Source organism: Acomys minous (genome assembly GCF_964271855.1).
Source record: "Acomys minous genome assembly, chromosome: 9".
Lineage (NCBI taxonomy): Eukaryota > Metazoa > Chordata > Mammalia > Rodentia > Muridae > Acomys > Acomys minous.
In genome coordinates this window covers 72,470,255-72,492,416 of record NC_140490.1, presented here as the reverse complement: position 1 = coordinate 72,492,416, position 22,162 = coordinate 72,470,255, and the positions used below count along the sequence as shown (strand labels likewise).

The 22,162-nt window shown below is 41.0% G+C and overlaps 1 protein-coding gene across 7 annotated transcripts in view; it reads left to right on the top strand.

The window, feature by feature from the left end:
* Positions 1-22,162, top strand: part of AMPH (amphiphysin) — a 196,673-nt gene that overhangs the window by 142,728 nt on the left and 31,783 nt on the right. For 4 of the 7 annotated variants that reach the window (XM_084796447.1, XM_084796446.1, XM_084796444.1 and 1 more), the window contains exons 10-14: positions 1,563-1,701; positions 2,862-2,990; positions 14,839-14,958; positions 17,886-17,909; positions 19,698-19,721. In XM_084796447.1, coding sequence (XP_084652573.1) covers positions 1,563-1,701; positions 2,862-2,990; positions 14,839-14,958; positions 17,886-17,909; positions 19,698-19,721 — 436 coding nt within the window. Of the gene's footprint in view, positions 1-1,562; positions 1,702-2,861; positions 2,991-14,838; positions 14,959-17,885; positions 17,910-19,697; positions 19,722-19,940; positions 20,424-22,162 lie in introns of all 7 variants that reach the window. The other 3 variants (XM_084796445.1, XM_084796443.1, XM_084796448.1) reach the window with 2 other exon arrangements.

The window sequence follows — 22,162 nt, the reverse complement described above, 5'->3', positions numbered from 1 at the left end:
ATAACACTTTTAGTTTAAAAAAAAAACCCTTAAAAACATCTAATGAAAAAGTGGGGTGCTGTGGCATGAAATGGTTTCTTAAAGAAAGTAACGTTCAGCTCTGAGATTCTACGCCTGAGGTTTCTATGCCATTCGTTGTAAACACTCCTATGGATGAACTTAGAGGATCACGCGTAAACACATGCAGACGCCAACTTCTCCATATGTCGGTGTCTGAAGATTGCTATTTTCATCACTTGCTGCTCCTTAGCATGGCTGTAGCTGCAGCCCCTGCTATATCTGCCATAGCAGCAGGCACCGTCTTCTGCCTCCAAGGGAAGGAGGTGGTCGAAAAGAATCCAGGAAAGAAACAGAATCAAGGCTCCAGCATTATTTTTTATATTATTGAGCTAGGAAGAAGAGAAGAAGAAGAAGAAGAATGTCAAACTGCCTTTTGGATATTGTAAAAGGAAATTAAGAGAGGCTCCCTCACATGGAAATGAAAGCAACAGATGCATTTGCAAATATCAGTGTCATAATCAGCTAAAGCAAGAAGTAGGGTCACAGCCACTTAATGGATGTCTTTTTTTTTTTTTTTTTTTTTTTTTTTTTTTACATTCCTCTGCAGATCAAGGTGGTGAGTTTGCTCTGTGGGCAATTTGTAGACTAGAGCATAGATGGGGATGTTTCTAGCCAGAGGTCATGATTGCTGGCCCCAAGCCTGAATCATGTAGAGTCTCTCTAAAGAACCCAGCTCGCTTGGCTCTTGGGTGCGTAGACCGTGCTGCTGCGTGTGTCCTCCTATTTAGGTCACAGACTCCGTTCCTGCTGGCTGTTGTCTTTAAAAGTTCTTAGAGAGTAGGACGTCTTACTCATCCTGCCAAGCTGTTCCCAAGCATCTGGCAAGGTGCCTAGGACATGGTGGCTTCTCAGGAAGTTGTGGAATCTCACCTGTCATGTGGTCTGCTGGCACACTACAAGGTGTCTGAGTTAGTCACTGTTTCATAAGGTGTAGAAAGAAGTAATTGGTGAATCAAAAAATAATCCCACCAAATATTCATTAACTCTCTCTCTCTCTCTCAAGATGCCTTTGAAAATAAAAGTGTCAGTTTTCTGGGTGATTTTCTATAGGTTATAGCATGGCACGATTCTCCTCTATATCAACAGTGAAGCTGGTTTTATTATTACACCTTATGCTGAGAATTCTTTGAAACTTGTCTGGCATATGGAGGGAACAAGACATTTGTACTAAGAATTAAACACAAATGTAGTAAAACGCTGAGTGTCTTTCTTTGTTTTTAAACTACTTCTGCTCTACCATTTACATATCTAAAGCAGGGACAATATTGCATGGCTGCTGTAAAGGAAAGAGATCACGCAGGGCTGGGGTCTGGTCCACAGGAAACAATAAGTACGCCAGCTATCAGCATCGATTACTATTACTAATAGCTAGAATCAACGTGGTGGCGGGGAGTAAAATAACAGTGAGATGAGCTTCAGGATTTCTCCGGGATGAAGAATTGTGGGTGCTAGGAACCCTGTTTCTCAGAAGGCTTCTTGCTCAATCCTCTCTGCCCATCCAGTGACTCGGGTCCTCTTCGTATTGCAAAGACGCCGTCGCCCCCAGAGGAGCCTTCACCCCTGCCCAGCCCAACGGCCAGTCCCAACCACACACTAGCGCCTGCATCTCCTGCCCCAGTGCGACCCAGATCACCTTCACAGGTAGGACCTGTGTGCCAGGGGCATGGGAGAACCCATGGGGAGGGGACTTGATCTGAGATCCTCCTGTGGTGACCAAGCATTGCAGAAAGTTTCTATGACAAGACTAAGTAAACACCAAATTATTATGACTGTCTGCTCTTCTACTTGATTTTGGTTTTTCTCTTGTACTCAGTGTTTGAGTCACTTGGGACTTCTTGTCCCATCCCTAGCTTCCTGGGCTGGACTATACTCATCTTTACCTTCTTTTGCTCTTAGAGTCCCATCTTTCAGAGGCAGGAGTGGGAGTCTATTCAGTGATGGAGCACTTGCCTGGCTTGCCCCATGCTGGGAGCACAGTTACTAGCCTTGAAAAACAAAAATCACATCTTTAGAGTCCCATTAATTCTACATTCTTCCCAAACCTCCTTTTCAATGTTACATTGGGGTCCAGGAGCTCCAGGACTGCAGGATTTTAGGTATCCCACCCCCATATTGTGTTACAGATGGATGGTCACTCAACAAAAGCCTAAAACATGTTAAAAGAAACTGTAAGGACCGGGGTGGGGGTGGGGGGGAAGAACTAAGGTAAAAAAATTAGCACTTTTGATTTCCCTACATTGAGTGAAAATAGTATTTCTGTAAGGCTGTGTACTGTCCATGGTCCACTATAAGCTTTTGTCAATATGATAGAAGCTGGAACGTGGCAAGAAGACAGGTGTAACAGATTCTACAGCTCCCATTTCAAAATCCTGGCGTAGAGAGCAAAGTGGAAGCTATCTCGGGTTGGTCTCGTTGATTCAACTGGGGGGGAAAAACTAGCTTGATTTTTGTTTTGAAACTGCAATTTTCTGCTGATGAGAGAAATCATTTGTAGTTGAGCTGAGAGAATGCATGGCCTCTGTGTGACCTCGTAGGTCCGGCAGCTCTGAGCGGTACTCAAATTGAGATGCATGGACTCTCTTCTCATGACCCGACTTCTTCCAGTTAGACCATTGGTTGCAGTGTTCAGAGAGCCTCGCAAGTGGGCGGCATTCTTGACTCGAATCAAGTAATCTTCCACCTATGTGCAGCTCAGTTTTCAGTCAGAAGTCAGTCTTACATAGCTGTGTTCTTGTGACACTTTCTCAAAGATGTCGCAGACAATGTCTTTGGCTGCCATGTTTGTGTTTCATGCTTCCTAGACAAGGAAAGGGCCTCCTGTCCCACCTCTGCCTAAAGTCACCCCAACAAAGGAGCTGCAGCAGGAGAACATCATCAATTTCTTTGAGGACAACTTTGTTCCAGAAATCAATGTGACAACACCTTCCCAGGTGAGTGCTCAAGGCGTCTGGATAACCATGAAAGTGCCATGGTGGGAGGGACTCCCTGGCTGACTGTAGAGAAAGGAGCAGATATTTGAGCCATTAAGGGAACTTTGTCACTTGAGCATGTGTCATTGCTTTGTATAATCAAAAGACTATTAAATGCAAGATGTATGGTATTTGAATATTCTAATACCTATTGAGTAGAACATATTTACTACAGGGTATATTGAAAAGTGTAAAGCGAAGAAGACTTTCTGTCATCCTACCAGTGAGATGTAACCTTGAGCACACTCTGGCCTCTTTTCTTTCTGTCCCCCTTGAGGATTCACACTTTTTTTTAAATTATTAATTTATTCTTGTTACATCTCAATGGTTATCCCATCCCTTGTATCCTCCCATTCTTCCCTCCCTCCCATTTTCCCCTTATTCCCCTACCCTATGACTGTTCCTGAGGGGGATCACCTCCCCCTGTATATCTGGTGCTATCTCAGAAAACTGGGAATAGGGCTTCCTCAAGACCCAGCTATTCCACTCCTTGGAATATACCCAGAAGATGCTCCAGCACACAACAAGAAAATTTGCTCAACCATGTTCATAGCGGCCTTATTCATAATAGCCAGAACATGGGAACAGCCTACACGTCAATCAGTAGAAGAATGGATAAAGAAACTGTGGTACATTTACACTATGGAATACTACTCAGCTATTAAAAACAAGGAATTCCTGAAATTTGTGGATAAATGAATAGAGGATTCATGCTTTAAAATTCAGGTTGTGTTGTTATGCAGCCCTAACATAGCAACTTCAGCTCACTGGTCATATTTCTGCCACAGTGTTGTCTTTACCAAAGCCCTGAATGTAACTATTCTACCAGTTGGGTGTCCCATCCCCTGACTCTTAGCTAAATGTTAATTTCCAGACTGCACCAGCTCCCACCTTTGCTACTAGCCAGGGTCATTTTCTGTTTCTTCCACATTAACATTTGCACTGAACATATTTTAAGATGGCTTGTCCTTTGCTCAGTAACCAGTGTCCACCCATGGCAGCATCCTCTCAGTTCCATCACAAGTAGAAACGTCAGTCCTCTAAGGAGCCTGTGTGCTTAGCTGAGGAGATCCCTGTCTCGGGGATGGGGCTACTTAAGTGGCAAGCAGGGGAGAGAGAGTAGTGCTGATAGCAAGATGAGGTCCAGAAGTGTTCTTTCTTTGTAAGTGTTTTTATTTGAAGTTTTTTTTTTCTGGCCCTTATACAAGGACCCTCATGGTGGGGACAGAGAGATCCAAAGTGCTTTTGAAAATTACAGACACCAGGAGAGTCCTTCAGTGTTCTGGGAGCATTAACTCTTGCTAGTATTGTTGAAAGAGATGGGAAATGGTCCTTCAGGATGGAAGCCTCCTAGCTTACAGCTAGAGATGCTCACCTGCTCTCTGTAACACTTTCTTAGGACCTCATGGAACCTCTCTACTGGAACCAGACATAACTGATGGGTCATGTGTCGCATTTGTTAGTCTGTCAACTGAATTTGAACTTACTACCCACTGAGAGACATATGGCAGTTCACTGGGGCATGGGGAGCATTCCTTGTCATTTCATATGTTTTCTTTTAGTTTAAGAGGGAGAAAGAAGAGGGGTTCTGGTTTTGTTCATTTGTTTGTTTGTTTGTTTGTTTGTGTTTTACCTGAGAAGCACCTTGTCTCCAGGGCCTGGATCACAGAGTCTGAAATCCAGCACTACCAGTTCACTAAGTAGCTGCTGGTTTTGGACCAATGTGTCCAGAAAAGAGAAATGGGGATTTAGATTTTGGTTTGTCAATTTGGGCTTTTGAGTGAGGGGAAAATCTAGTTTTATTTCAAATAGACTGAAACTTCCTTTTCTGTAGTGTTTTAAACACTTTCTAGTTGCTTGTCCTTCTGTGACTGGAAGCAGCATGTGTGTCACTTCAGCACGCACCCAGTGTGTCTCTACTCTTCAGACCCCTCGAAGGGCTGCTGCTTTGATCAGTTGGGAGTCTACATGGTCTAGATCAGTGATAGTGAAATGGCTGCTGCAGTGAATTAACAGCTTCTGTTCCTGGCGCTGTCCTGCCAAGCCAAGGCTGGGTAATCACTGCCCATATACAGCCGCCTCACTTAAAAATAGTCTTATTTCAAGTGTTTCATGTAGGATTTTTGAACACTTATGTGCTATATCCTTATAATATTAGTTGCATTGAGAAGACTGTGTGTCAGGGCATTCATTATAAGCTAATGGATTATAAAATCTGGGTAATAATCTTTTGGGCAGCGCACAGATGAATGGTTAGTAGAAGGAAGATAGCCATTCGCGATGAAAATGGGACAGTAATTGCAATTATTGAAAACTGGAAAGCAGAGGATTATCTGAAAAGATTTCCCCCTACATTAATGCAAAATGATTCTTTTCAGTGTCGCCTCTTTTTTCTTTTTCTAAGTGAGTCATCCTACATTTAGAAGATGGTTTATGGCTGCAGGTGGCTATTTTTATCATGCACTTAATGGGAAAGAAAAATGCCTGTGTTAATCCTGGCCAGATGCTGCAAATGTAAGAAGCAAATCCTATTCTGTCTGGTGGAGAAATCACCTTTCCAAACTGTGTCCTTGGGCCTGAGACTAGCCTTCCACCAAGCCTGCAGAGCCCTCTCTCATGGCCCAAACCTCAACTGTAGCTCAGAATGTTCTCTATCAAATCCTTTTTTCCTCCCTACTCATAGGGACACCATGGAATGTCAGACCAAAATGCTTTGCCTGGTTTCTTAAATTTCTGTTCACAAAAATAAACTGCTAAAGGACAAGCTCATCCTTTCCCAATACTCCCTCAGCAGAACATCAACAGTAGCTGGGTGCAGTAAGCCACGCCTGTAATTTCAGTACTCAGGGAGGCAGAGGCAAGCAGATCTCTGTAAGTTCGAGACTAATCTGGTCTACAAAGTAAACCCAGAACAGCCAGGGCAGAGAAACCCTGTCTCCAAAAACAAAAAACATAAACAACAAACAAACAAACAAACAAAAAAAACTAAGCACGACCACCATCAAAACAATGAGAAAAACAAAAGAACTTAAACAGTGAATACAATCCTATGAACATATCCTTTATTATGTTTTAATTTTTTATTAATTCTTTGAGAATTTCATACTGTGCATTTTGGTAGCATTAACCTTTTCCCTGATTCCTCCACGAATCCCTACCCCCCTTCCCTACCTACCTTACTCAGCGACAACGACTTCTCCACTTCCCCTCCCCGTCTTCCCTCTTGTCCTCCTCCCCCTCCTTCCTCCTCAGGCCTAACTTACGCTGCCCATATACTCTCAGGTACGTGGCCTTCCACTAAAATGTGGTCAGCCTACGAAATACACATCAGTAAAGAAAGCTGGCTCTCCCTCACCCCAAAGCTTAAGCTATCAATTAGCAGTAGCTCCTCAAGTAGGGGTGGGACTTTGTGAACAACTCCCTTTCAGTGCTGAAATTCTGTCTGGCTTCAGCTTGTACAGGTCTTATGCATGCTGTCACAACCTCTGTGAGTTCATATGTGAAACTGCCCTGTTGTGTCCAGAAAATAGTTTCCTTGTGGTCACCCACCAACTCTGGCTCTCATAATCTGTCTGCTCAGCTCCTCCACAATGATCCCCATTGGAAAAAGGGGTGCGTGTGATATAGATGCCCCATCTAGGATTGAGTATTATGCAGTTACTTTCTAATTCTCTGTGTTTTGACCAGTGATGAGTCTTTGTATTAATTGCTATCTACCACAAACACATGTTTCTCTGATGACAGCGGACAGATGCCTTAGTCTATGGATATAACAGTAAGTCACCAGGATTTGGTTTAATCTATGTACATTTAGTACAATAATAGTAATAGGTTTTCCCTCTAGACTGTCTGACCTGTCTATCCTCAGGCTCCTGGCCCAACAGCGGTACCGGAAATAGGTTTTTAACTTGTAGAGTAGGCCTTACATCCGATCATAAAGTGATTGTTCATTCCCATGATATTCATATTACTATTGTACCTTTGGACATGTCTTAGCAAACAGGTTGTTATTATAGATTTCCTGGTTCACAGCTGGGTCGGTTAGTGATTAAATTTCATCTCTGGTAACATATAGTACCATCTCAACAAAAACAAACAGGCAAAAACCAATAAGACCTAAATTAAAAAAAAAAAAGAAAGAACAAATAAACGAAAGAAAGAAAGGTCCCCTGCTCATCCCTACACACAAACACAGAACATGAAGTCTGCTGTGTGTTTCCCAACTACTCATGAGCATTGGGTCCTCCAATAGAGTTGCTGATACAGCCAGTGGCACTCCATTATTGAAAATTAATTTTCTCTTTTCTAGTAGGCATCTATTACAAATAGCTTCTTGGGTAGTGATTTTTTTCATCTACTTCCTCTTCTTGGTGCTGAGACTTTATCTGGTTTAAGTCATCCTGTGCATGCTGTGCATCTCTCTGGGTTCACATGTGTATAAGTCCTGTTGTGTCTAGAAGATACTGTTTCCTTGGAGTCATGTATGGCCACTTCTGGCTTTTAAACTCTTTCTACCTTCTCTTTCTTGTAGATAGATGCCTGAGCATTGAGGAGGGTTTTAATAAAGTGCTCCAAAGTCTCTCACTCTGCTCATTGCCCAGTTGTGGTTCTGGGTTAATTACCATCTAGTGCAGGAAACAGCATCTCTGATGATGGTTGAATGAGTCATTGGTCCATTAAGAGTCATTTAATTTTTTGGTTCCTTTTGTAAATTAGTGGTAGTAGCTTTTTCCCATAGGACCTATCAGCTACCTAGTCTCAGGTTCTTAGCTACTTTAGCTGTGTTAGGATGGTCTCTCTCTCTAGGAGTGGGCCTTAAGTCCAATAAAAACAAAGGGTTAGTTACTTCCATAATATTTGTGTCATGCCACTGTTACACTAGTATTGTGGCTATTATAAATAGAAAAGCAATGCATGTTCTTAAAAAGCACCAATCTCATGACATGTTGTAAAAAGAGGGACTCAGGTTAGGGTCATATGAGACAAGGAGCATCTCCGTCCAGTGTCTCCTTGTTATACCTCATGCTAGAATTCTCAAGGTTCTATGACATGCTATAACAAAAGCCCCAATTTACTTTTCTTTAAACTACATTCTCTAATGGGCCCAGACCTTGTTCTTGACAAATAGGTTTGGTAAAATATTTTAAGAAATGAATATTTAAGTGATGTATCTCTGGGAAACAAATCTATAGGTATAATTAAGGGCTTAATAGTTCGCAACAAAAATAAAGCAATCACATAGATACACACAACATCTAGGCACACCTATGTAGGAGTCTAGCCCTCTCTCTGATTTTTCCTCAGAAAAAGATTTAAACTGTTTTCTAGTTTACCTTAAGGACTTTATTTCAAATCCATTCTTATCTGCCACCAGAGTCTTCCTGAGGGATTCTTGGCCAAGAGTAAAGTTTTTGTTTTTGTTTTTGTTTTCCTATATAAAATTCTTAATTACTTGAAATATCCATGTCAGTAACAATTCTGCTATCAAGTCGCATGGGAGTACAAACGTTAAGTGTCCTGTTAGTCAAAGGGACAATTTATTCAGCAGCCAACTTCTTATATTGGGACTCCTTCCTGTGGCCAATTTATGTCTCTGTCAGTCCACTAGTCATCATGGAGGCTCATTCTAATCAAAGCAGCCATCCATCTTTCTTGCCCTCTTCATCACTGTTGGCTTTCACACTGAGTCACGGCATAATGAAGGCATTCCAGGAACGCCATGGTGTGCTGGACCCAGGATGACTTTGCAGTCCTTCAGCTGGCTTCTGAGAAAACAAAAACAAAATAACTAGGAAATCGGTTCCCTAGAACACTGAGTTCATTGTGTGCCAACTTACTAGGACACAGCCAGGTTCCTACGTGTGTGTGTAAGAACGTGAAGCAAATGTGACACTTGGAGGAGGATGGTGAGTCAGTTCGTAGATAAAAGGACCTGAGTTACATTAGTCTTTTAAATCTTTCTATGTTGTGGGGAAAGCACTTGATAGCATTACTTTTTAATGAGTAACGTTTGCTTTCTTCTAAGATTGTGAATATTTACATCCTGTCAGCGTGCCACTGTTCAGGTTAACGGTGCTGCATCTACAGCGCTCTCCTCATCCAGTGCCAGTCCGGCAGTTAGGTTTCCTCAGCTAATGCTTCCCCATGCGTATTGATGAAATGCTACAACTTTGCTCATTGCTGTAAGTTATCAACTCTTTGTTAACTGAAAGCTATTGATATGTCACAACTCCCGACTCGCCTTGTTGCCACAAGCTTTATCTTCTCTGACGTAAGCTTCCCGCTTGACCTCCCCGGCTTCATTAAGAAGGTTTGGAAACAAGCAAATACTGGGGATATAGTAAGTGTTTTTCAAATGTGTTGAAAGATCAGAAGTGGGAACAAGCTCTAGAAGGAATAGCAGTGCCCTCATTGGTCTGGCTCATCAAAATAGTACATTACGATTTAACACTGTGTGTATGCATATATGTGCACATGAAGTTATGGAGTCTAGTTTTTGGAAGTACATTGCAGTATCTGTTGCTTCATATGATTTTGGAGGTTTTATATGCTAAAAAAAAAAGGACAAATAACTAACACAAAAAGTTTGTAAAAATAAAACAAAACACAAGATAAAAATTAAAAAGCACAATTCAAATTCTCAGAAATAATATTTTTAGTAATCCTATTATTATATCATATTTTTATTTAAATACTTAACAATGTGGCTTTGAAATTTTTATAATTTTCTGTTGTTTCATAATCTGTTGAATATTGTACTGCAACTACAGAAGGAGTATCTCAGTTTGACTTGACCTCACCCTTATAAACAGCAGGCTGAGTTCACTGTGAGAGTGTGTCATGACAGATGCAACCTTTCCTACTGCTGGTTCTTTTCATTAGTCAGTGTACTATGCACTAACATACAGTAAGGTGCACACATTTACAATGTATGTTTGACCTGCGTGTACACCTAAGAACCACCAGTAGGCAGTTTAAGGTGAGAATAACTGTATGATTGTTAATACTACTGCCAAAGAAGGAGATACTCTCAAGCTTCGGATAGACAGACATTTTAGGTGTTGGGGTGACGCTGTTGAACCGGAGTGTAGTTCTGGTTGATACTGAGTGTACAGGCTAACGATATATCTAAATTCTGATTTGTCTAACCCATAAGTTCATTGTCTCTCTCTGTGAAGGTATTTTCCGGTTTCACTGTGCCTTCCTTATTGGTTTGCAGTGAACAGTTGTAGACAATCTTTGCTTGATGTGTTTTGAAATACATGATTTGTGCTATCATAAATCAAACTTTAAAATTTCAGTTTGTGGTGGTTAATATTGTATGTAAGTACAATTAATTTTTATGTATGAATGCTGTGTTTTGCAAAACTGAAAACCCAATTATTTGTTCCTACAGTGTTTTATGAATTCCATTGCCTCTTCTGTGTGTACCATAGCTTTCTGTGAATAAACATAGTTTCATCCTTGCTTCCTTCTAACTTAGATAACATGGCTTTTTTTTTCTTGTTTTATTTCATTGGTTTCTATCTTCATTATAATGTTGAATAAAAACAACAAAGGGGCCTTAGGAATTCAATAAAGTAATAGTTTTTCTAAAAGTACTCTAAAAATTTGACTACTTGATATACAAATATAAGCAACATTCTGGTGTCAATCTTTTTTGTTGTTTTTAAATTCGTTCAAAATCTTGTATGATGTGAGCACCTTCAGGAATGACCCTTGGGATTAAAAAAGTAAAACTTATATGATTTGAGCTCAAAGAAACAAGACACATACTTGCAGGCAGTCAAATGACTATTAAGAATATATAATTAGAGTGATTTTTATGTAGCCACAGATAATATGTCATTAATAGCAATGATATTAGCTTCAATTATTCATACTTTTATGTATTATATATAGCACATATATTGTCTTTATTATTCATGAGAATTCTACTAGGTCATATGGCATTCATTTTATGAAAAGTAAGAATGAAGTTCAAAGAAGCTGAATTAATTAATCTTTGATATCTCTGTATCCACACAGCCCTAACATGACTCATTAGGCTCAAGGGGCAAATAACATTTATGATTTTGTGGCCCACTTTTGTGTGGCAAACCATTTTCCAGGGTTTTATGCTCCCTGTCTTAAATGTATGAATGATACAGACTCCTAGCAGCAGTCTAGAAAGGTCCTAGGGTCAAAGGGACTTGTCTACAGTGCTGCCTCTGCTTCCCAGTGTATCTGCAGGGCCCACAACAAGACCATACCAGTCAACATTACATTGAGGATGAGCATGTTCAGCCAATTCTTTTACCTCCAGATGAGCACACAACACCATTGTCTCTCCATTTTTAAAATAAGGATTATATTAAACAATGCAGGTAAAATGCAGCTTGGAGAACAGTTGCTATTTTAAAGGACATAATAGTGTTATTGTCACAGACTGCATTGAAATATATTAGCATGGTTTAATGTTGGCACATGCCCACTTCTTAGACTATCATCTGCCTAGTACACTTCATTGCTTTGTTTGTTTGTTTTTGAGAATTTTATACACTGATCATATGTATCCCACCAGTTTGCCCAGATTCTCCCATTCACCACTCAAATTCATGTTCTCTTCTTCTTCTGTGATATGTATAACTAGTGTCCTGTCTATGTGTATAGATACAGGGCTTAGCACTTTGGCAGGGGCAATCCACCAGGGAGCTCCTGCCCAGAGAAAACTGATTCTCCTCAGCAACTATTGACTCCCTAAAGCTTTACATCCTGGGACGAAACCCTGTGAGCCCTTTTCTCATCCTCAGTGGAATGCTGCCTTGGTATGGTCTTGTGCAGGTATTCATAGCCATTGAGAGGTCGTGGGTTGAGCATACTTGCCATGTCCAGAGAACAATATTGTGCAGTACCTTGGCTCTTGCACTCTGTCCCCCACTTCCACAATGTTCCCTGAGCTTATGCTGTAGGAGTTGTGTTATTGATGTCACATTTGGAATTGGGCAATGACAGTCACTTACTCTCTGTACTTTGACCAGTTGAGGTTCTCGGTAATAACTCCTTTTCATTGTAAAAAATGAGAGCCATTGGTAAGAAGTGAGAGTGGCACTGTTATATGGGTATAAGGATTGGCATTTTGAAGGCAATTAGATACTATATCAGTTTAGCAAGTTGGCAGCAGTAGGGCCTCCTGTAGAGTTCATGACCTCCCTGGCTGTGAATTCTTAGCTAGGTTTACTGTGCTTAGGCTTAAATACAACCAAACAGCTGCTGGTTAGCACAAGATAGTGCTACTATTACATCATTAAGCATCCCTTCCCAGATGATTGTTGTCATTTTTGTAGTTCACAGGATGAACAGTTTAGGACTGCTGATAACTTTAATAGAACCAGGAGCCTTTATTTTGTAATCTATAAAGATTTGAATTACAAATGTATTCAGGAAAACATTGTAGTTAATGATGAGAAAAAAAGAGAGGGTAATGAGAATAGAGAAGAAGGTGAAGGAAGATGAAGAGGCAGAGGATGAGAAGGCTGAGGAGAAAAGGGAAGAGATCAAAGAGCTAAGTAGGAGCGTACTGCTCTTTTGTGTGCTGCTTTAGCACATTCCTACAGAGCGCTGGCTTTGATAGACAGGGAATGACATTTTTCCGGTGTTCTTAGTGATCACACAGGTTCCTGATTCTTCCATTATCAAGGCTTCTAGGTCTGATTAACCAGTTTCTGTTCAGTTCAGGGAAATAGCTTGCTTTCTGCTACCTTTTTTTTTTTCTAATGACCTGTTTGCTATGGTAGAAACATGATACTTTTGTAGGGAAACACTCTCGAAAATTCTGTATTTGGCATTGTCAGATTTATAAAGTGTATATTATTTATTCCTTTTCACATGTGTATATAATATATTTTAATGGTAGCAATCTCCATCATTCCTTCTTGAACTCCCCGCAGACCCCTCCTACCACTCCTCACCTCCAACTTCATGTCTCCTCTTTACAGAGGACATGGTAAGCAGTTTTAGGATTTAAATTATTAACAAAAGAAGTGATTTGGGAAGAAGAATGTCTATGAAATTTTAAAAGCATATGAGGAATAATACTGAAAAAATTGAAAACTAAAGACTAATATTAAAGCATATATATGCATATATATATGTCCCAAAAAGAACCAATGCAAACTGTCTAGAAAAAAAATTGGACTATAAGGGGATGGGAGAAAGAGTAAGGTGTATGGGGTGAATATGGTCAAAATATACTTGATTTAGAAGCTATTTATGAACCCTTCACCCATACAATGAACATCCATCATTTAGAACTATAACAAAAGAGACACATACTGAACTGAGAAATATACTTTAAGTTTGACTTAATTAAATATCCTTACTTTTTTAAATACCATAAAGAATATGACTAAAAATCCATCCCTAAATATTAAAAATAACTTAGTATATATAAAGGTTTAATGTAGTAATAGGAATGCATTATTCAATTAAAAAGGGGGCCCACAGATTGGAGCACAGCAGCTTTCCTACTCAACAAATGTGGAGTGTTAAAGGTTTACCCATTACCCGCTTCCAGCTGCTCTTCCATTTCTGTATTCTGACGTTTGTTTCTTTGACCAGTAATGAAAACAATTCTTGTTCTTCAAAACCTTTCTTCAAACACTTCAACTTTATGTAGTATATTACCCATTGATGTGCCCTTTTGATTTCTACAGACACACACAAAAACTGTTCAAAATTGAAACATACCAAATATTAGAAACGTGTTATTTGCCTGTGTGGAGCTGCCCCCAATTCCCGTCCCTGTGATATCGCTTCTGGATACCTTGTCTCGGCTCTGCACTTTGCCTTGTAGCTTGAGCCCAGGTTAAACCAACTTTGATCCATGCCATTTTCCTGTGTCCCTTTGCTACAGGGGAACAGATGTCAATGTCTAACATAGTCTTATAGTAGGAAACAGACTTTCATTCTGTGTCTTAGTTGCTTAGCTGCTTACGTTGCAGCAAATGGCGGTTGGCAGAGCACTCTCAGACGTCTCTGTTTTTACCTACCATTCTTACACACACACACACACACACACACACACACACACACACACACACACACACGGTAGGGTGGATCATATGATAGCTGCATCAAGGAATGAGGCATTCTTTCCTGATGAGCAGCATCTGCAGTCAGATGCATTTCAGTTTTTCTTTGGGGTGGTCATTTCCTCATGATAGGGAGGAAACCGCAGCAGGAACACGAAGTGGCTCGTCACGCTGAGTCCACAGTTAGGAAGAAGAGAAAAGATAGGAAGGGAGCAGGCTGTAAAATGTCCAAACCCCATTCTCACATGTCCACATGAAGCTCCCATAGTCTTACCCCAAACTGCCAGCCAGCAGGTGGGGACCAAGTGTTCACACTCTTGAGCATCCGGGACACATTTCAGGCTCACTCGTCTCGTGGGAACCATGGGAAGATGAAGAGGATGAGGGAGGTGAGATGGGCAGCAGTATGCATCACTTCCTCAGTGTTAGCAGCATTGATGTACGCCCCTGCAGTGGGTTCTACTAATGAGTTCAAATTGCAGTGCATTTTTGTATTTTTTACAGTTGTGTGGAATTTTCTGATTTTCACTGTTTGAGATAACTGAAAGGGAGATTACTTTTCGCGGTTCCAATACCTCCCCTTCGTGGGCAATCTAGCCTGGGGCGTGGTCCAGGGAGATGGGTTATGTGTACCTGGATCTTACCACTGTATTGGATGAAGTGCAGACCTAGCTCAGGCATCTCAGTGAGATGTTCCACCTTGGCCCGCTCCACGAACTTCTATCCATCTGTCTTAGCAGAATGAAGTCTTGGAGGTGAAGAAGGAGGAGACTTTGCTGGATCTGGACTTTGACCCTTTCAAGCCTGACGTGACCCCTGCAGGTTCTGCTGCAGCGACCCACTCACCCATGTCTCAGGTATACAGTGAGTGGGGGGTGTTTAGAGGTGATGAACCTTAATAATTATGTGTAATTGGTTATCTGGTCATCGCTGTGCCTTTCGACTGATGACTGAATACATTTCCTTCTGGCTGACAAATATTTCCTATTTATAAAGTATTGAAAAAAAACTTTATTAGTACCAAATATTTCACTCTTCTCCATGCCATTAGCCTTCCCTTGCCACGGAGATGTTTGTGTCAGAATCGTGTCTCACTGGGTAGTTATCACTGCCTCACTTGCTCTCAAAGGAGTGTAGGTTCTGTAATGCACCTCCTGGCCTCGCCAAACAAAGCTGTCTACATTTCCCATTTCCCTACTTCTTTCCTCAAATTTTGCAAGTCAGGGTGTATTTGAGTAACTATCAGGCCATGCCCCCACAGAAACGTACTTGTCGTCCGCATGGTTCTGAGCTTGAAGCTGCACTGGAGGCCATCTTGCAGAACCATGCCCTGGCTGCTGAGCACTGTGGATGTGGAGTACATTGCTTCGTAGGCTTGTTCTTGCTCCACCCTCCTTCCCTCTCTCTCCTTCCGGTAGTTACTGTGGTAAGAGTCTCTGTGAGCGGGATACCTGCACTGGTGTGTACACCTGTGGATATCAGGATGATGCATTTGGAGTAGTCAGTGTATAATTGTCCATTTTCATGAAAGGCAGTCTACACAAAATCTGAAGAAACAGTGAAATGTGGTGGTACACACCTGTAATCCCACCCAACTCAGGAAGACGTAATGGGAGGATTGACAGTCAGCAGCCAGCCTGGGTTACAGTATCTCAGAACAAAACACAAGTCAGCACTATTGAGAGTAAGTGTATGTGTTGGGGACAGATCAGGCACTCACATATTTCTCTGAGAATGTCCAAGATTCTAGAGTATACTGCAAATTAAAACTAAAATCAAATTATATGTAATATGAATTATTTTATTTTTCAATAAAAATGTGTTTAGACAAAAAAAAACCTAAAATCATTACAAAATTCAACTGGGAATTGAGCACTGACTTGATTTCTAGTCTTGATGACTTGAGCCATTATAGCTAACTCCAGGAGAATATAAATTGCTCCGTGTGGACAGCCTTCCTGCTATTTTATGCTTTGCCAGCCTGACGTGACTTCTGAAGGCCTACTTGTTTTAAATGGGAGAAATAATAATCTGATAATCAAATACAACCAGCCTTCCAGGTGCTTTGCAAATAAAGAGGATCTCTTAGTTAGGAGGCTGTCCGTAAACTCTTCTAGGAGATTCACAATGTGCATAAATTACCACAATTGGGACAGGCTCTGTGTCCCTGTGATCTTCCTTCCTGCCAAGGAGGAAGTGACTCTGACTTTTCTGGTGGCCTAAAGAAGTGGCCCTGCAGTCTCTATATTTGCCTTTCCTCTGACAGGAGCAAGTCAGGTTGAGGGTGAGTCTTGGAGTCTATTCAGTCCTGAGCTGCCCTTTGCCCCTCACTCAAAGCCAGCTCCTTTACCTACCACTGAGGCCTTGTCGGCTGATAGTCTAGCTGCGAGCTGACAGCCTATCCCATGATCTCTGCAGCACTCACACGAGCTAGCACAGCCTTTCCTGCTCCCGAGGAGCCATAAACACAACCTTTCCCATTGCTTCTTCCTTTGGAGAAAACACTGCTGCTGTCTGCACTCCACCGAGACTTGTATCTTATCACTTTTATTATCTTCTGCTTCTAGCAAGGGGCTATAGAGAAACTATCAGGATAGACAGAAAAATCAGAAAATGGGCATCAGATACAGAGGCATCTGCAGACACAAATAAGTGTGGTTTCAAGGGAGCTTTTGTCTCCTATCCTCCTGTTAACCAAAAGGCTATCCAAGCTGCATACAGAAGAAGTTAGCAGGCCAGTCTGTGTAGGGAAGGAATATCAGTCCGTGCCAAGGACCTGGCTTTCTTTTTTTAAATATAGTTTATCAATTTATTCGTATTACATCTCAATTGTTATCCCATCCCTTGTATCCTCCGGACCTGGCTTTCTATGGTACAGAATCTGTAGAAGGCAGCTGTAGCCTGTAGAACCTCGTTTAAAATAAATGACTTCTTAGCTTTCTGTTTACCTTTAGTGAACCGAAACAAGTGGGTGAATGCAGCCCGAGTCACAGAGGTATAGTACACAACAATGAGGCTTTAGCAGGCTTCTCAGTCTCAGGAAGATAGGTCTCTCCCATTCTCTTCACCCTCAGTGCAAGTGGCTCTAACCACTGGGATTCTTTCATAGGTCAGCAAGCTTATGATTAAATTATCAGCTGTGAGTGCTTGTCAGGCATGTCATTAATATGTTCTAATGGGCACCTACTAATGTGCACGACTGCCAAGTAATCTGTGTGTTCCCTAACCCAGCCTATTGGAGAATGGCTTTTAAGGGTCTGTTTGCCATCAAAGTGATCATAATATGTATTCTTGAGGTAGTAGGGAGAGACAAGCAAATTAGTTAAGGATTAAAATCTGCATTTCCTCAGGTATGATAACCCTACAGTTGGAGAACGTCTTTCCTTTAATTGTGCATATTGAAGTGACAGGCTCATTGTATATCACACTCAGTACTGAGCAAACTCCTCTGAAGAGCAAAGGACAGATTGGTTAGATCCGCGATGTTCTCACAGTGTCTGTATATGGCTAAACGAAAATTAAGTAAAAATTTAAATTATATAAAATATAATAAATTTTGGTTCAGTTAGACTAGCACATTTAAAGTTCTCAATAGCCACATGTGACCAGTGTCTACCAAAACAGGTAGCAGGAGTGAGGCGTTCCTTTTACCAAAAGTGGGTTTAAGGAAGAGTGCAGCTCTAAATGCTTGTAAGTGTTTATGATGTCACCACTATTCCTAGCCTCTTAATATTCATCACTAAGTGTAAGAACTTTTACTCAAAATGTTTTTCTTTGTTTTTAGACATTGCCTTGGGACTTATGGACGGTAAGGCATCTAAGAACTAACTTTATATATTTTGATCTATAAAAATTTGGAGACCTCAATGTGCTTTTTCATTTGTGAATAAAAAAGAAAGAAAGAAAGAAAACCCATAAATTTATGTGATAATGTATTCCCCTAGAAGAAGGTTTGAGCCTTTCTCAAATCTGAAAAACCTAGTAGAGAAAGCTGTGACTGTGGTCCACATTGATGAAATAACAACAGCATTAAAAGACAATTATTGTGTTCTTTGTGTCCTCCTGTGGGGCCGGATGACTAAAAGAGCTGTCATGGGGGTAGGCATGCACACATGTGGTACTCTTAAACAGAATCAAAACAGAGTGTGATGAGAAGATGGCAGGCAATGGGAGTTATTTTTCATCATTATATTCAATTAAGTTTCATTGAAACATTTGGAAAATTTGAGCTGGGCAGCCATGGATTTGAGTTCGAACACTAATGCTTATAATCGTGCCAATTTGATCAATTTCTAAAATTCTCTAAGCCTCAGCTTTTCTGGTCTATACAGTAAAGGTAATGCCATCTACTTCAGAGAGTTGTTCGGTGATTTAATAAGATATGTGCCTGGCATTTATCCCAGTATGTGGTATGTATCAATAAAAGGTACCTATGATGACAGTGTTATTTTAGAAAGCTAACCTGATGTGCAAGGTTGAGTGTTTTTGGGTTTAGACTCAGGAAAGAGAGATGAGCAGAGATCTATGGCATTCATCTGCATTGCAAAATTAGGAGACTGAGACACCCATGTGACCCCTTGCATTCCTCGGGGCTGGATCTTAACCTTTAATGACTTCTATAGAGTTTATGTTCCATTTTTTAGGATCCTTGGAAGAGACCAAGAGCCCCACTAATAGTTTGGGTTGAAGGTACACATGATTAAGTCAGTCCTTTTACACTGAATTAGTTTTACTTGTGGATTTACTGAAGGGGAGACTGAGTTGATACTCAAGGCCCTAGAATTCTAACCTCAATGTTGCATTACTTTTATTGCTGATTGTGAAAATAATACTAATCCTAGTAATCCCAGAATTTTGTTTACTTTAATGAGAACTATAACACATTTTCTTCCCTCTCTAAAAGGAGTATGGTGAGGAAAAAGATATCTTCTAGAAGGAACTTTTCACTGCTTCAGAGGACAGGCTTGCTAGGAAGAATAGTCATAACAAAAATACATAAAATTGTGGCTTTCTGGACATACTGCCATGATTCTTTGTCCAATCTACTTTTCAGATTATTTTCTTGTGGCTTCCAGGTTGAGGGAAGACTGACAAGAGAGCACTCAAGGTAGTCAGTGTGGCTGATATGAATTCCTTCTTCGACCAGGACACACCTCAAAGATAGACCCTAATATAAAAGAATGAGTTTGGGGAGACTTTGCTCTGATGCTCTTACAGAGCATATGACATGGAGTGATTTCTTGACTTCTATGCTTGTTAGCATCTTGATTTTCTCAGACTTACATGTTCACTTAGATAAGCATTTTCATTTTATGGTTTCCTAAGGCAAAAATTGTGAACTAGCCATGAAACATCCTCATTGATGCTAGAAAATAACACCGGTTCTTTGCGTTCCATTTGTGCCTCTTTATCAATTGTCTTAAATAAGCTTTAGAACAAAACCATTCCTACAGCCAAATGAGTTGTAAAGTTTAATTCCTGGACAGTAAAAGCCACCGCCTTTAGGAGAACGCTGTCCCTGGACAACATGAGACTTCAGCATTGCAGTTAAATGTCTTCTCATTCTTTATTCTTCTCTCTCCTCCCTACTTTACAGACAAGCACTGATTTGGTACAACCGGTAGGTTGATTTTCATATGATTCTGGATTTAAAAGATAGTTAATATACACATGGTATTGTTTGTAGGATGACTTTTCCGCATGACGTGGCTAGTCCTAGACTTGGCCTTAAGCCAATTGAACTGATACTACAATGGTGAAGAGCTGTATGTTTCTCATCAAATATCTCATGGTCTATTTTATCTTTTTCCCCCCCTTTGCTTTTCTACATACGGTAAAGACTGACTCTTCAAAAAGTCTTTCTATGTGTAACCTGATCATAGAGGAAACTCCTGACACTGGTTTGGCTGAAGAGATTCAAAGATGTGAAACTGACATAGGTGCATTTATCTGGGGCCCCCATGCTAGGACAGACAGTGTCATCCAGGAGATGACCCCAAGTGGGTCTCGAGAAGACATTGTCTGTCTCTCTGAAGCTGAGCGAGACATGAGATTATCCACTGGGATGCTTTCTTCCGCTGACCATTCTACTGTAGCTGACCAGGGTGAGGATGCCCTGGGGCCATCCCCTCCAGCTAAAAGTGAGCAGCTGTCCTCAGAGCCTGAACCCCAGGCTGGCGTTTCTATTCCTGCATGCGTGGAGATGGACCAGTCATATGCATTACTTGACTCAGAGATGCCAGACATGGGAAAAGTTGACCTCCTCAAAGAAGGTCATGAAGAAGCTAAAATATCAGATGAAGAAATTAAACAGAAACAGAAGGTAGAAGATCCTATGTGGGGGCGTGTGGAGACATGTCAAAGGGTAGACATTGCAGCTATTGATATCAAGGTGGAATGTACTAAGGGGCTTGAGGAGAATGTATGTGGCAATCTAGGAAATAGAACACGAAATCATCTCAAAAAAACATCAGAGCAAGGCCAGGAGACCTTCAAAAGAAATGACATGGGAAGTAGAAACGATCTAAGGGTGAGTTGTAAGGAAAGATTAGAAACCTATGAAAATTATTCTGAAGAAGCTGATCTATTAGAAAAAGACAGAGAAAGATTCTATGTGGCAGATAAATTTGGTGACAGAATCCAAGAGTTATCCGATGAGATTCAAGTAATAATCAGTCATCATAGAAATGTAGAAGGCGCTGGGGATACACCTGCCAATGACACAGAAAGCTGTAATCTGCTTATCCAGACTGACCCTGTGAATATTATTAAAAATCCAAGCATTGAGGTATGGGATTTAACCAGAAAAGAGATAGGGAAACATTCAACAGGCCCTCACAACCATTCTACAAGGCTTCGTCCAGCACAGCGAGGTGCAGGTACAGAAGAAATTCGCTGTGACATTGTAGTCAATGCTCATGGAGCTGACGGGCGTAAGAGTCAGACTGATGCTTTGTCAATCAAATGTGCAGTGGTAGTGGAGTCTCCGACTGGCCCTAACTGTTCTCTGGAAATGCTTGCAAACAGAAAAGGACAGTGTTCATATAAGGGAGGGGAGTCATCATCAAAGCCTTCTGCAAGTACAGTGCCTGCAAACCCTAGTCAGGACATTAAATTGCCAAGATCTAAAAAGACAGATTCTTGGGGAACAGATCCAGCTCAAATCTGGCAGCCAGACTTGAATTCGGCAATAAGCAATGTGGATGTAGTGGGAGTCTCTGGTATTCCAGATGGCCAGCAAAGCCAATTTGCCAAGTGGCAGGAATCTAATAGCCACAGGCCTATCAGAGATATGGAAGGTTTACATAAATGCTGGGAACATTTGGGAGGAAGTAAGAAAGGGCTGGAGGAGGACTTACCAGCAGATGTGTGTAGGGAACATGCCAGTGCTAGCAGCTTGGATCAAAACCACAAGACAATTAGATCCTTGGTTCAGGGAGCCTCCCAGAACACTAGCATGGACTGTCCGGATAGTCCCCGAGACAATGACACCAACAACTCAGATTTGTCTGAAGATGAACTTGCTAACCAGAGATATGGATTGTTGTATCAAGAAATAGAGGCTGATAAAGATGAGGTACTTACCCTAGAGTGTAGCATACGCCAGCCGGACTTCCTTAGGTTCTGTTTTTCCTTATGTCTCTTACCAGCTTCACTCTCCATCGTTGATCTCCTTGACAGATGTACCTCTTGAAACCTATGTAAACCGAACACAAACAGGTTGACAAAAAAGAATCTACATGACGATTATACTTAGTATTAGTGGAGTCTTTCTTACCATCCTACTTTCTGAGTCATTTTCTCTCTGTTCTTCTCCCTCTTCCTCCCTCCCTCCCTCTCCTCCCCCACCTCCTTCACCCACCCCCTTTTTTCTGTTCACACACTGAAATGTGCAAAACCATGAGCAATGGAGACTTTCTGTCTCTAATATGGCTCCACGCCAATAAAAATGTATGAAATGTTTCTACCCAGGATCATTAAACCAAAAAAAAAAAAAATCCCACTTGCTTGCTCATTAAAGTGATGCATATCAATGACTGAATAGAGATATAGAGATATTAA